Source organism: Lepidochelys kempii, chromosome 1 (assembly GCF_965140265.1).
Source record: "Lepidochelys kempii isolate rLepKem1 chromosome 1, rLepKem1.hap2, whole genome shotgun sequence".
NCBI classification, from domain to species: Eukaryota; Metazoa; Chordata; order Testudines; family Cheloniidae; genus Lepidochelys; species Lepidochelys kempii.
In genome coordinates this window covers 327,260,537-327,273,755 of record NC_133256.1, presented here as the reverse complement: position 1 = coordinate 327,273,755, position 13,219 = coordinate 327,260,537, and the positions used below count along the sequence as shown (strand labels likewise).

General features: G+C 43.3%; 1 protein-coding gene across 5 annotated transcripts in view; it reads right to left on the bottom strand.

Moving 5' to 3' along the window:
- The window catches only part of CCDC146 (coiled-coil domain containing 146), a 127,317-nt gene that overhangs the window by 50,576 nt on the left and 63,522 nt on the right, over nucleotides 1-13,219 (bottom strand). For all 5 annotated transcript variants that reach the window (XM_073328559.1, XM_073328561.1, XM_073328563.1 and 2 more), the window contains exons 3-4: nucleotides 6,186-6,268; nucleotides 35-244 (exon numbers count right to left, since the gene is read on the bottom strand). In XM_073328559.1, coding sequence (XP_073184660.1) covers nucleotides 35-244; nucleotides 6,186-6,268 — 293 coding nt within the window. The remainder of the gene's footprint in view (nucleotides 1-34; nucleotides 245-6,185; nucleotides 6,269-13,219) is intronic.

Here is a 13,219-nt window from a genome sequence, read left to right as displayed (position 1 = left end):
AAATTGCACAGAAGTGAACCTGAACATCACCTACCTGTTCAACCTGTACTGAAGTTCATACTCTCTTTCTTTAATAGCAGTATATTCATTCTGATATTTAAGAAGTTGCTGTCTCATCCTGGAGACTTCACTGGTAAATCCTTCTGGGAACTGATCAGCTTTTTCCAGTGCCTGTTTCTGCTGTTCTATTTCTACAGTGAAATGTTTTGCCTCCTGCAACAGCTGGATCTCTGACTCCTGTAAACTGTGTTAAATAAAAGTATTTAGGATCATACATTAAAAAGGAACCAGAAAGAAACCTTGTAATTATATTATTGTATCTCATATGCTGACCTATAACATTTAATATAAAATGGGACACTCCTGGCACCCCTCGGAACATCAGGATCTCTCTCTTTTTCTCTGTGTCTAGGCTCAGTTACAGTGGACTTGGTGTATATTCATGGTCCATGTGATAGACAACTCTAAGTGAATGGAATACTACAAGATGGGACTAGTGTTATAAAATAGACTGGGGAAAATATGATGGGCTGCCTTACTCTGTGGTGGAGTAGTGGTGGAATAGGAGTGGGAGTGGCATTCATGTTTATTTAAATTTGATTTTTGTGGGAGGATTTAAGCAACTAGCAGTTTGTTTCATAGAATCATAGAAAATTAGGGTTGGAAGAGATCTCAGGAGGTCATCTAGCCCAACGCCCTGCTCAAAGCAGGACTAACACCAACTAAATCATCACAGTCAGGGCTTTGTCAATCCAGGCCTTAAAAACATCTAAGGATAGAAATTCCACCACCTCCCTAGGTAACCCATTCCAGTGCTTCACCACCCTCCTAGTGAAATAGTGTTTCCTAATATCCAACCTAGACCTCCCGCATTGCTCCTTGTTCTGTCATCTGCCACTACTGAGAATAGCTGAGCTCCATCATCTTTGGAACCCCCTTCAAGTAGTTGAAGGCTACTATCAATTCCCCCTTAACTCTTCTCTTCTCTAGACTAAACAAGCCCAGTTCCCTCAGCCTCTCCTTTTAAGTCATGTGCCCCAGCCTCCTGATCACTTTTGTTGCCCTCTGCTTGACTCTCCAATTTGTCCACATCCTTTCTGTAGCGGTGGGGGCCCCCAAAACTGTATACAATACTCCAGATGTGGCCTCACCAGTGCCAAATAGAGGGGAATAATCACTTCCCTCGATCTGCTGGCAATGCTCCTACCAATGCAGCCCAATATACCGTTAGCCTTCTTGGCAACAAGAGCACACTGCTGACTCATATCCAGCTACTCATCTATTGTAATCCTCAGGTCTTTTTCTGCAGAACTGCTGCTTAGTCAGTTGGTCCCCAGCCAGTAGTGGGTGCATGGGATTCTTCCGTCCTAAGTGCAGGACTCTGCACTTGTCCTTGTTGAACCTCATCAGATTTCTTTTGGCCCAATCTTCCAATTTGTCTAGGTCACTCTGGACACTATCCCTACCCTCCAGCATATCTACCACTGCCCCCATCTTAGTGTCATCTGTGAACTTGCTGAGGGTGCAATCCATCCCATCATCCAGGTCATTAATAAAGATGTTGAACAAAACTGGCCCCAGGACTAACCTCTGGGGCACTCCGCTTGATACCAGCTGCCAACTAGAGATTGAGCCATCGATCACTAGCCGTTGAGCCTGACAATCTAGCCAGCTTTCTATCCACCTTATAGTCCATTCATCCAATCCATATTTTTTTAACTTGCTGGCAAGAATACTGTGGGAGACGGTATCAAAATCTTTGCTAAAGTCAAGATATATCACGTCCACCACTTTCCCCATATCCACAGAGCCAGTTATCTCATCATGGAAGGCAATCGGGTTGGTCAGGCATGACTTGCCCTTGGTGAATCCATGTTGACTGTTCCTGATCACCTTCCTCTCCTCCGAGTGCTTCAAAATGCTTTCCTTGAGGACTTGCTCCATGATTTTTCTAGGGGCTGAGGTGAGGCTGTAGTTCCCCAGGTTCTCCTTCTTCTCTTTTTTAAAGATGGGCACTATATTTGCCTCTTTCCAATTGTCCAGGACCTCCCCTGATCGCCATGAGTTTTCAAGGCCTCTGGGTAGGGCTTTACTTGTTCATGTATATAGGGTTAGGGAATCACGAGTTTTCAAAGATAATGGCCAATGGCTTTGCAATCACATCAGCTAATTACCTCAGCACCCTCGGATGCATTAGATCTGGACCCATGGACTTGTGCATGTCCAGCTTTTCTAAATAGTCCTTAACCTGTTCTTTCACCAATGAGGGCTGCTTACTTCCTCCCCATACTGTGTTGCTCAGCAGTGTGGGAGCTGACCTTGGCTGTGAAGACCGAGGCAAAAAAAGCTTTGAGTACTTCAGCTTTTTCCACATCCCCCATTCAGTAAGGGTCCCACACTTTCCCTGACCTTTTTCTTGTTGCTAATATACCTGTAGAAACCCTTCTTGTTACCATTCACATCCTTTGCTAGCTACAACTCCAATTGTGCTTTGGCCTTCCTGATTACACCCCTGCATGCTCGAGCAATATCTTTATACTCCTCCTATCTGTCCAGGTTTCCACTTCTTGTAAGCTTCCTTTTTCTGTTTAAGCTCACCGAAGATTTCACTGTTAAGCCAAACTGGTTTCATTACTTGAGGTCTCAACTTCAGTGGGTACAATCCTATGTGTAACCCACAATTAAGTGAAAAGGTGGAGTGGCATCTCATGTTACTGGAGATTTTGCAAGCCAGGAAAGGGATTTGGCTCTTAGGAGAGAGATTCTTTCATTTATCCATTCCCTGTTGTTAGAGAGGTGACAGGCATGAGGCAAGAAGATCACCAACAGAAAAATACAGGCCATATATCAGGGTGAAATCCTGGCCCATTATAGTCAGCAGAAAAACTCCAATTCATCTAAGGTTAAATCCTGGCCCCACTATTTATTGCCTATCCCTCCAGCTTAATTTTCTTCTAGGAGCCCAGTGCAACGATGGACAGTGATCCTAATCTGCAGGTTTATTATGCTGTTTAGTGTGCATTACCCTCCCTGACTTCATCACTGATGAATTGCCTGACTTTGCTTGTATTACCAACGTCTGGCTGTATATAGTGACACAGTGTCTTGTAATAAATCCATCAATGTAGCAGACTTTGCTTGTTGTAATAGTTGATGTTTAAGAGTAAGACTATTATTAACATGCATTGCTTATTATGGAATAGTTACAATGATAAATGAATCATGAGACCTTCATGTTATGCAATTTACTGTACTGAAATCTTTGTTATATGAATTATTGTTCATGCTTTCTGAATACGAATAAATTTACCAAATTAATTTTACATTATGCTAAAAGAAGTTCAGCCACATTGACTAACAGCGTAGAAAATTTCAAATTCAAAAGTTAAAACTGGTTTTGAGGTTCACAAAAGATCAGAAACAATCAAAGCACTACTATTTGACCATTGCTAATTAAAAAGAAGTGAATGCCTCCCCCCCACACACAAAAAAACCCAAAAAGCAAAAGGAATTTGGAATCTCCCAGATGGAGAATTTATATACCAAATTTTAGCTCAGACAATTTTGATATACCAAAATGAAGCTTACCAAACAACTGGATACATTATAGAAATATTAAAACAACCAAAACATAGAAATTCAAATTACACAGGCACTAGTATAAAAGCAAAACATTAAACTGGTCATATAGCACAGACAGCTGAAATGGCACACAGAAAAAATTCAATTCATTGCACTTCAAGGTAGATAACTACTTCCTATTCTAAGAAAATATGAAAACCACATAGTTCAACAGGAACTAAGAATGTATTCTGTAACAGGAACTGAATCTGTAGTGTTCGGATGAGTTGTATTTTAGCTTTTAAAGGGTGAAATTCACTGTACTGCATAGGTCTTGTGTGAGGCCCTACATACCAACCTGAATCCTATTTAAGCTCTTTCAAGAAGATTTTTCTGTTTTGAGAAGAAATATTTTTCGTTCCAGTGGTAATCCCCATTTTAAGAACAGGGAATCTCATTCAAGTTAATGACTCTTTCAAAGTGAAGCAACTTTTAAAATAGTAAGATAGGAATTGCAGTGCGGAATCAAAGGTGAATCTAATGGAGTATGTTGTACCTAACAGCAGATTGTACCCTCTGCTTCAAGAGAAGCTGCAAGAAATCCCATAGTGGACAATTATGGAACAACCTAACAGTGTTTGGCTTACACTTTGAAGCTCAATTTGTTTATAATCCTATCTAAAGTAACTGAGAATGTTCCCACTCGGTAAAATTCACTCCTATGCAAAGGGTCAGCACAAGGCCTAGACATCATTTAAGCCCTCAAATAAGGTGAAAATAGGTGAAAACTGATATAAAGACACTATTTAGAGTCTCAGCAACATTCTTATCTTCCTTAAGTGTGCCCTTTAAACCTTATTAGTTCAGGTTTCCTACTTGTAAGGGGACCGTTGCCCCCTTACTAACATTCAGTGGGGGTGTTGTAGTTGCTAGCTCCCAGTACTAAAAAGGGGGAAGGGTCAATGGGGAATCAGGACCCTGAGACTGACAGCCTCCAGGAACAATGGGGAGAGGCCAATGCTTCATGTCAGCCTGAATGACAGGGTGAGCAGGCTAATCAGGGAGTCAGGAGGCCAGGGAGGTCCCGTCCTCTGTGTGAACTGGATTTGCCTGGGCCAGACAGAGTGGGGCTGAGCTAAGGAGAAAGCAGGGTCCCTAGCTAAGCTGGGGAGTAGAGCTGCAGCCCCAAAGCCAGAGGCACAGCCCAGAGAGAGCAGACTTGCCCTGGGAAGAAAGCTGCAGCAACCAGAGCCAGAGGGGCCAGAAAAGCAGCCCAGGAAGCAGGTCAGTGCTGGGAGCAGAGTCACAGAAGCAGCCTGCAGAGCAGACCTGTCCTGGGAGCAGAGCTGTAGCAACCAGAGGCAGAGGGGCCAAAGAAGCAGCCCAGGGAGCTGGAGGCAGAGCAGCAGCAGTGCAGAGACAGGGTGGTGGAGCTGGGGCTGGAGCAGTCTGGAGCTGGGTGCGGTGAGCAGCTAGAGAGAGCGAGGGGGACCCTGGGCAGTGGGCCCAGCACGGGGAGAGGCCTCAGCCAAGAAGCTCTGCAGGCCAGGCTTGGATCGTAACCCCGACAGGGCAGGGGCGACACTGAGAAGAAGGGTCCTACCACTTAGAGCCTGAGAGTGTGTGGCCACTACCAGAGCAAGTGTCCAACCCACAGCATCCCTACAGCACAGCCAGGGTCTGAGAAGAAGGCCTGGGACATACAAGGAACAGACTGTGAACTGCCCTGACATTCCAGAGACACTGCTTGTGATGTTCTCTGCCACAGAGCAGCTTGATGTGTTTCCTTTAACCTTTCTCACTTTCCCTTATTCTTTTTAAAATTAATTGTTAATTAAATAACTTGCATTTGCTTTAAATTGTATGTAATGGTCAGTGGGTCAGAGAAGTGCCCAGTGCAGAGAGAGTACCCTGGAGTGGGGACACCCTAGCCCCTGTCCTAGTGACCACAGCAGGGTTGGGGGTCGAGCCCCCTGGGAATCCTGGGCCCAGCCTTGTTGGGGTTACAAGGACTCTTCCAGAAGGAAAGTGGAAGGGGAATCCTCAAGGGCAGGGAGGCCACTGGGAAAAGGAAGTGGGAGTGAGGACTCTGATCCTTTCGCTAGCCCACTTCACTGGGGTAGCGCAGAAGCCAGGAAAGTTCCCCACAATAGCGGGACTATTCCACCGCTTACATACTTCTGATAAACCAAAATAATTTCTTATTCTGTGTTTTTCATATCTTTGGCTATTTGCTCTACATATTTGCTCTCAGCTCTTTTAATTTTTACATTACATTTCACCCACTGTAGCTTATGCTCTTCCATTGCCATCACTATGTTTAGATTTCTGAGAGATACTTGTTTAGGTCAAAATTACCTCTTAAATCTTGCCATTTAACCATATTAGGTTTTTTTTCTTACCTTTCTGCTTTCTTTTTTAAGTCCAATCACTGTAAAGCGGGTCTTGAACAATGTATATGATCTTGTGCAGCGCCTCTGCACTGGGGGATTTTTACTTTAAGCATGTAATGTTTTGGCTAATGAAACAATTCAGAAAAGGAATTATGGCCATGGCTAATCTCTATAATCAAGTATTCACAATGAAACAAGAACTGATATACTGAAAATCTGCAAGTATTGTACCTTATCACAGTCTCATGCAGAGCGGTGTACTTCGCCTTCAGCGCAGCAACTCTGGTGCCTGGGAGCTTTCCAGCAGAAAATAACTAGAAAAGGGGAATAGACAGTTATTAAATCCACGAGACATTAACATTTTTATGTATACTTAGACTTTTATAATTAGTGTTGGCAGACTTTTCTTCAGTTCTCGGTAACATATAAAATAAAAATATACACACGAAAGATGCTTGTTTATTTAATAATTTGTAGTATACATAAAAGACCATAAAGAACACATCACAATTACAGAGTTGATTAGACCTCTGTTCCCATTTTGCTCTCTTTGAGTGTACCCCCTAAGGTGTTAGGTCTGCAGCCCTTACCTGTCTGGAGGTGGAAGTACCCAATTCTCCCTCTCTTAGACCATGACCTTGGAATGCCACTCTCTACCTGCCCACTACTTATTACTGTGCAGGTCTGACTGGACCTGTTTCAGAAGCCTGTCACTAATGCTATACAGTGCCAAACAGCCTTCTTAAAACAAGTAGTTTTTTTTTTTTTTAGCAAATGGAGCAAAGTGTTAGAGAAAGGGATTTAAAACAAGCAGCCTACATACATATCTAGACTCATCTAACCTTACCCTTTGCTATGAGTTAAGTTAGATGGGCTTCCCTCTTGAGTTACACGAACATAACATACCCATTTACATTCTTCTAGTAAGCCCAAGAGCTCTTAGCCTTCCAGAAAGTGTTTCTCTTAGACACTTTCCCCCCTCTCAGAGAAACTCCCTTTTTTCAAAGCCCTACCCCCTGTGTGAGCCTCAGGCCAGTTACTATATATCTTAATGGCTTTTGTTAGAGAGTCTAGGGTGGAATCTTCGTTTTGCCTGAGTATGTCTACACTACGGAGACTATACTGGCATAGCTGCATCACTGTAGCAATGCTGGCATAAACCCATAGTGTAGACACAACCTAAACAGACGGTTTTTCCATTGATGTAGGAATACCATCTCCCCAAGCAATGGTAGCTAAGTCAAGGGAAGCATTCTTCCATCAAGCTAGCTGTCTACACAGGGTGTTAGGTTGGCATAACTACATCACTCAGGGGTTGTGGGTTTTTTTATACCTCTGATTGACAGCTGTGTCAACCTAAATTTTAAGCAAAGACCAGACCTCAGCCTGTTTTTTAAATATTAAAGCAGGTTGTAAATTTAAAGTGCAAAAGCATTCTAGAATAGCTATTGCAGAGTAACTATACCACAATGCATCCGATGAAGTGAGCTGTAGCTCATGAAAGCTTATGCTCAAATAAATTTGTTAGTCTCTAAGGTGCCACAAGTACTCCTTTTCTTTTTGCGAATACAGACTAACACGGCTGCTACTCTGAAACATACCACAACAGTAATTCTAGTTAATTTCCTAGTGTAGAAAAGCCAAGTTTTCACTGCAGCCAGGCTAGCCCTGTCTGGGTGGAGTGTCCCCACAGCAAAGCCTTACCCATGCCAGACCCATGTAACTACATCCACAATAGGGCTGTACTACCCCTTGAGCTGGAATGGATTTCTGGTGGGCTATCCTGTGGGTCTTAACAGTGCATTAAATTGAGCCACTCTACAAATTCATTCACAGGTTGAAAACTCACTCAATCTCACCTAGAATGAAGCTGCTGTCTGTGGCCATGACATGAGAACAATATGTAAATAACTTCCAAGTGGAGTTATTATTAATGCAGGCAGTCCTGCAGGTGAAAGCAAACAGCATTTGGCAACAAGAACTTTTAATGAGAAAGTTATTAAGGAATTCAGTCTACAAACCACAAAGTGATTCATAGCACACCTAGCTGACTTCTTTGCCTCTCCATTTCCTATTTCTTTCCTGCCTAGTAAACATAAAAATCTCATGTTGGGTACATTTATCTAAATTATGTTTTTTATTGATACTACCCCACAGCTTTAGCAGGAGACAGGTGTCAGCTTCTGGCAAACTGCCAGCACAGGAGGATTTCTTGGATGGTGTCACAGATCCTAGCAAGTGCTCCCTCATGGCCACTCACTAGGACTGCCGTGAAGGGAATCCATGCTGTGTCCCTTGCTCCCCCGGCTATTTTAAGCCTACAGAGCATGAATGCAGTCCAGCCACTGCCCCAGTCTCAGGATCCCTAGGCACACTCTTGGAAGTACAGACCTACAGCCTAACACTCCCTCCTGAGAATTGGAGCCCTATACAGCTGCCTAGCCCCTCTGTGCACAATGGTGAGCTTTAGAATGCCCTTGGACTTAAACATACCCTCTCCTGGAACTTTACCCCAAAGGTGTGAAACTTTTTGTTACAGTCTAACTCTCAGGGGCACACAGCAGTTAACACACAAACTTTGCAGACTCTAACACATTTATGTTCTTTACTTAATCATACAAACAACAAACATTGCACACATTTCCCTTTCTAGCTCAGCCTTCCCTTAGGTGTCATTAGGAACCACAGGCAGGCTGTCCCATTCCTGCCGCTGTTCCATGATGGGTGGTATCTCCCTTTTACCTAGCTTCTGTTGCTTTCTTCTGCCCCACGTGTCCTCTTCCTGCCTGGCTCCCTCTATTCCTGTGAATTCCTTTATTTAAACTCCTCCTGGTCTGCTGGCTGCCTTTGTTCTGCTCCTGATAAGTTTTCATTGCTTCTGTCTCCCCCTCTCCTTTCAGAAGAGTGAGCTAAACTGGATTTCCAAGGCTTGAGCTCACCCACTGTTGCCAGCTGTTTGAACCTGAATAGTATAATTGAATCCACTAGCTCCTTGTATTTGTCTGCCGTGAACCTGCTACAGGACCTGGCAGATCTTCATACATATAGGCACTCAGTACAGCTGCTTTTCATAAACCAACTGCACAATATTAACCAAAATTCATAAACTGTATAAACATAGCCCCAGTTTGGCACAGATGAGATCTCTGTGGAGGTGCAGCAGAAATGGAGCAGGCAAACAGGGTTAAAATGCACAGCAGAAGAAGGGAGGAGTTCCACAAGAAAGTACTGCCCAGGTAGAGTTGTGGGATGGGACTGGAGGACTAACAGCATCTGGGATTGAGTAGTCTGCATTTTCACTGCAAAGTAGGCAGTTTGCCTGTCTGGGCTGAAGCAAATTCCAATCTCAAGCCCATATCCTCAGCCATGCTAACTAGCCCAGACTTAAAGCATCCTCAAATCCATGTTAAATGTTCTTCTGTGTGGATGGAAGGAGGATTTTATGATGCCAGAGCACCCACTTGCAATAGGCCATAATGCTGCAGACAATCTTCATCTCCAGCCCTTCCTGCAGTCCATCTGCCCCTGTTCATACTTCGGCTGAAAGCATCTAAGTCAGATCCCTTTCAAGGCAACAAAAGCTCAAACTAACACTGCAAAGTACCTCAACAATCAGTCCTTCCTTTGGGCTCTGTCTTCAATCTCCTTTCTCAGCCATTCAAGAGTCATCTACCACAGACGAGCATAGATATTGTAATTAGCATTTGGGGAGAGGGAATCATAAAAACTGTGGGTGAAACCATGGGTTCTGAACTTCTTAGCCAATGTATGTATGACCAAGAAATACAAGGTAGGCCAAATTAAGCGCTGTGGCACCTATATAAATCCAGAGTAATTCTATTGAAGCCAACAGACATTGTGGCCTCAGTCTCCACTCTTGCACCGTATATATATTTGTACCTGTGCAAACTGTGTGTAAAATGCTACCATTTTGACTTGTTAGAGCTTTACAGCACTGTGCGCAAGTGTTAATGACTATACAAGGTGTAAAACAACAGGAAAAAATCTCAGACATGTAAGTTAATGAGAGTTTTGCTTGAGTAAAGACTGCAGAATCGGGCCCTTAGACATCTATCCGAACAGTATGCATTGCAACACTTTGCAGCAAGACTGCAATAGTTACTGGCATGCCATTTTTTAATTAAGTGAAAACGTGTCACAGGCTATCTAGGTTTTGTAAAGTTTACCCAAAATGTTGCTGTGTGCCCTCCTCGGAGAGTATGCCTTGCAATGCTGCAACCCCTCTCTCGTTTTGTATAAACCGTTTCCATTCCACTACACTCTCAGGCTCAATGTATTCTGAAATTAGTAAAGTGAGTAACATTAACAATATCTTCTTTTTTGTTAGTCTCTAAGGTGCCACAAATACTCCTTTTTCTTAGTACAATTATACTGACTTAAAATTATTGGTGTGAGATAAGAGGCCCATTAAACATTTTAATAAAAGAAGACACATACGAATCAGCATCTTCCATTTATTGGGTTTCTGGACCCCAGATCCCCTGGGAAGAGTCATAAATATATGACATCTCTAAACTGTAGCTTTTGCACTTGGACTCAGATTTAGCTTATATATATATAGATAGATAGATATAGATATATACACCCTTTTAACCAGACTTATAAAATATTTATAAATCTTTATTCCTGAAATATAGTGTTAGATTTCTTTTTTTAAATACTGCAAGCTAAATTGGAATAACAATTTACAAATATTTGCATTTCACCTCTGTTTCTAAAAGTTTGTGAAAGATGAATCACACTGAAGTCATATTTTCCTATGAGATGCTGTAGAATTTTGTTTAGCTTCAGCTTTGTCTTCATTGTCAAATAAAGGTGTGTTTTAATGTGAGATTATTAATGTGAGTTAGTTATCTCACTGTTAAATTCTAGTGCAGTCAAGGCACTGTAGCTTCACAGCTAGGTAATATGAACCACAGACAGGGGTAGTGTTGACCTCACCTATCTATCTAGTGGTAAAAATTACAGTACCTTGTCTCCAATAGGATTTTACAGTGAGATAGTTAATGTGCATTAGTCATTCCATTGTCAAATATAAACAATATATATATATATATATATATATATTTGCAGGGAAGACATAACCTTTATTTCCACTACTCTGCATCTGGGACCAAATTCTGATAGCTTTATTCCATCTTTCTTGAGTAAGAAATGAGGCCTGGATCTACAAAGAGACATAGGTGTTGTGATACTAAACATTGCGGCACCTAAAATTTAGGCTGCTAGAAAATCACAAGAACATCACTGCAATCCACAAAGCTTGAGTTAAGTCCCTATACAATGAATGGAGAGAGATAGGCACCTCAGAATGTGATTCTAAAAGCCAGCATGCTAGGTGGGGAGCAATGGAAGATAGCCAATGAAAGATGCTGATTAGAGGGGTGTGTCCTAAACCCAACCACTCTTATGGAGACATAAGTCTGGGGTCTAGGTCTGGAGTGCTGGGAGTCACCTATATCTGCTAGCAATACAGAACAGGAACCCCTCTCTTGGAGTCAGGCAGCTTAGGCACCTAAGTCGTTTCTTGTAAGAATGAGTGAGGTGCCTTCCTCACGCCACACAAAATAGCTGAAAGAGAAGGTGGTGATGTTGCTGCTGCCATCCACCTTAAAATTTTAGCACAATGGCTAGCGCACTCACCCAGGATGTGGGAGACCCAGTTTCAATTGCCTGCTCTGCCTCAGGTGCAGAAATGATTTGAACAGGGGTCTCTCACCTCTCAAGAGCACAGAGCAATGGGATAGTCTGATGTAGGGCTCCCTCACTCTCCTGTCTAAACTGTTCCCCTGTAGATAAATTATTAAAGAGTCATTGGAGCAGGGGGACTGTATCCTGCATCTCCTTGGTGGATGCCATAACCACTGGACTATAGAGTCAGTCTCACACATGTACTCTCTCTCTGGCCCAATGACTCTTTATTATTTAATCAACATTGGAACAACTTCTACAGGAGGGATTAAGGGAGCTCCACATCAGAACACCCAATAGCTCAGTGGTTACTGCCCACCTCCTGAGAGGTGGGAGATCCCCCCATGCAAACCCTTTCTCCCCCAGAGCGGTGGGGTCCTTAAAGCACTGCCGTGGCAGCGCTTTAGCATAACTGCCCCTTTTGGCCCCCCAGGGCCGCCAAGGGGGGGACAAAAGGGGCAGCTTCCCTGGGGCCTGGTGATTTAAAAGGCTCCTGGCCACCGCCACCATTACTGCAGCAGCGGCCAGAGCCTCAGGCCCTTTAAATCACTTCAGGAGCCCCGGGTGGCCTAGGCCAGGCAGTGCTGAAGGGCTGGCTGGGGGAGGCTGACCCCCAGCCCCGCCCCTTCTGCCCAAGGCCCCACCCTTTCTGTCTGAGGCCCCGCCCCTTAAAGGAGTGTGGAGCCAGGCCCCCATACCAGTAAGACTTTTAAGTTACTTCCACCCCTGCCCATATGAGTGCTATAACTACTGGGCTAAAAGTTATAAGGTGGATAGCAGCAGCCCCACCACTGTTTTGAATGGGACCCAGTCTGGTAGGCAGCCTTCGAGCATGCCGACCAGCCTGGGCCCCATATGTGACTTAGGTGGACTACCTATCTTCCCCTGGCTCATGGATTCCTCTGGGGCTTAGGTTAGAGATAGGCTTCCTGGTGCCTAGAGGGAGACCACAGTGTGCATGCTCAGAAGAATAAACTTAGGTGCAGATGGAACTTTTACCCTGAAAATTTAGTCACAGAGTGACCTACAGGGTTTGGCAGTTTCGTGGATTGCAGTGGAGCCTAAAACTGGAACTTTGGCACCTAAGTAGCTCTGTGGGTCTGAGTCTGAGAGCCACATTCTGATCTTGATAAAACCTATAACGTCCGTCACACTAGATATGTACAGTACTATAATATTGTCATGCTTTAGAAATGCATTACAAATGCTGCACAACACAAGACAGTTACACAAAGTCCCACTGAAATGGGTCAGAGTGGATACAATTTAGGTAAAATTATCTTAAAACATTAAAAATGAGAGATTACTATAGATAATTCTGATCTAATCAAGAAATGGTTCAATCAAGAATTAATTAGCACTCAGAGATAAAACTTGGGAATATACAATATTAAACAAAATACAGAGCTCTTGGAAAGGTATTCAGAGTGTCACCGCTAAAGAAGAGCTCTGTGTAGCTCAAAAGCTTGTCTCTTTCACAAACAGAAGTTGGTCCAATAAAAGATATTACCTCGCCCACCTTGTCTCGCTAATTACACAATACTGTTTATTTT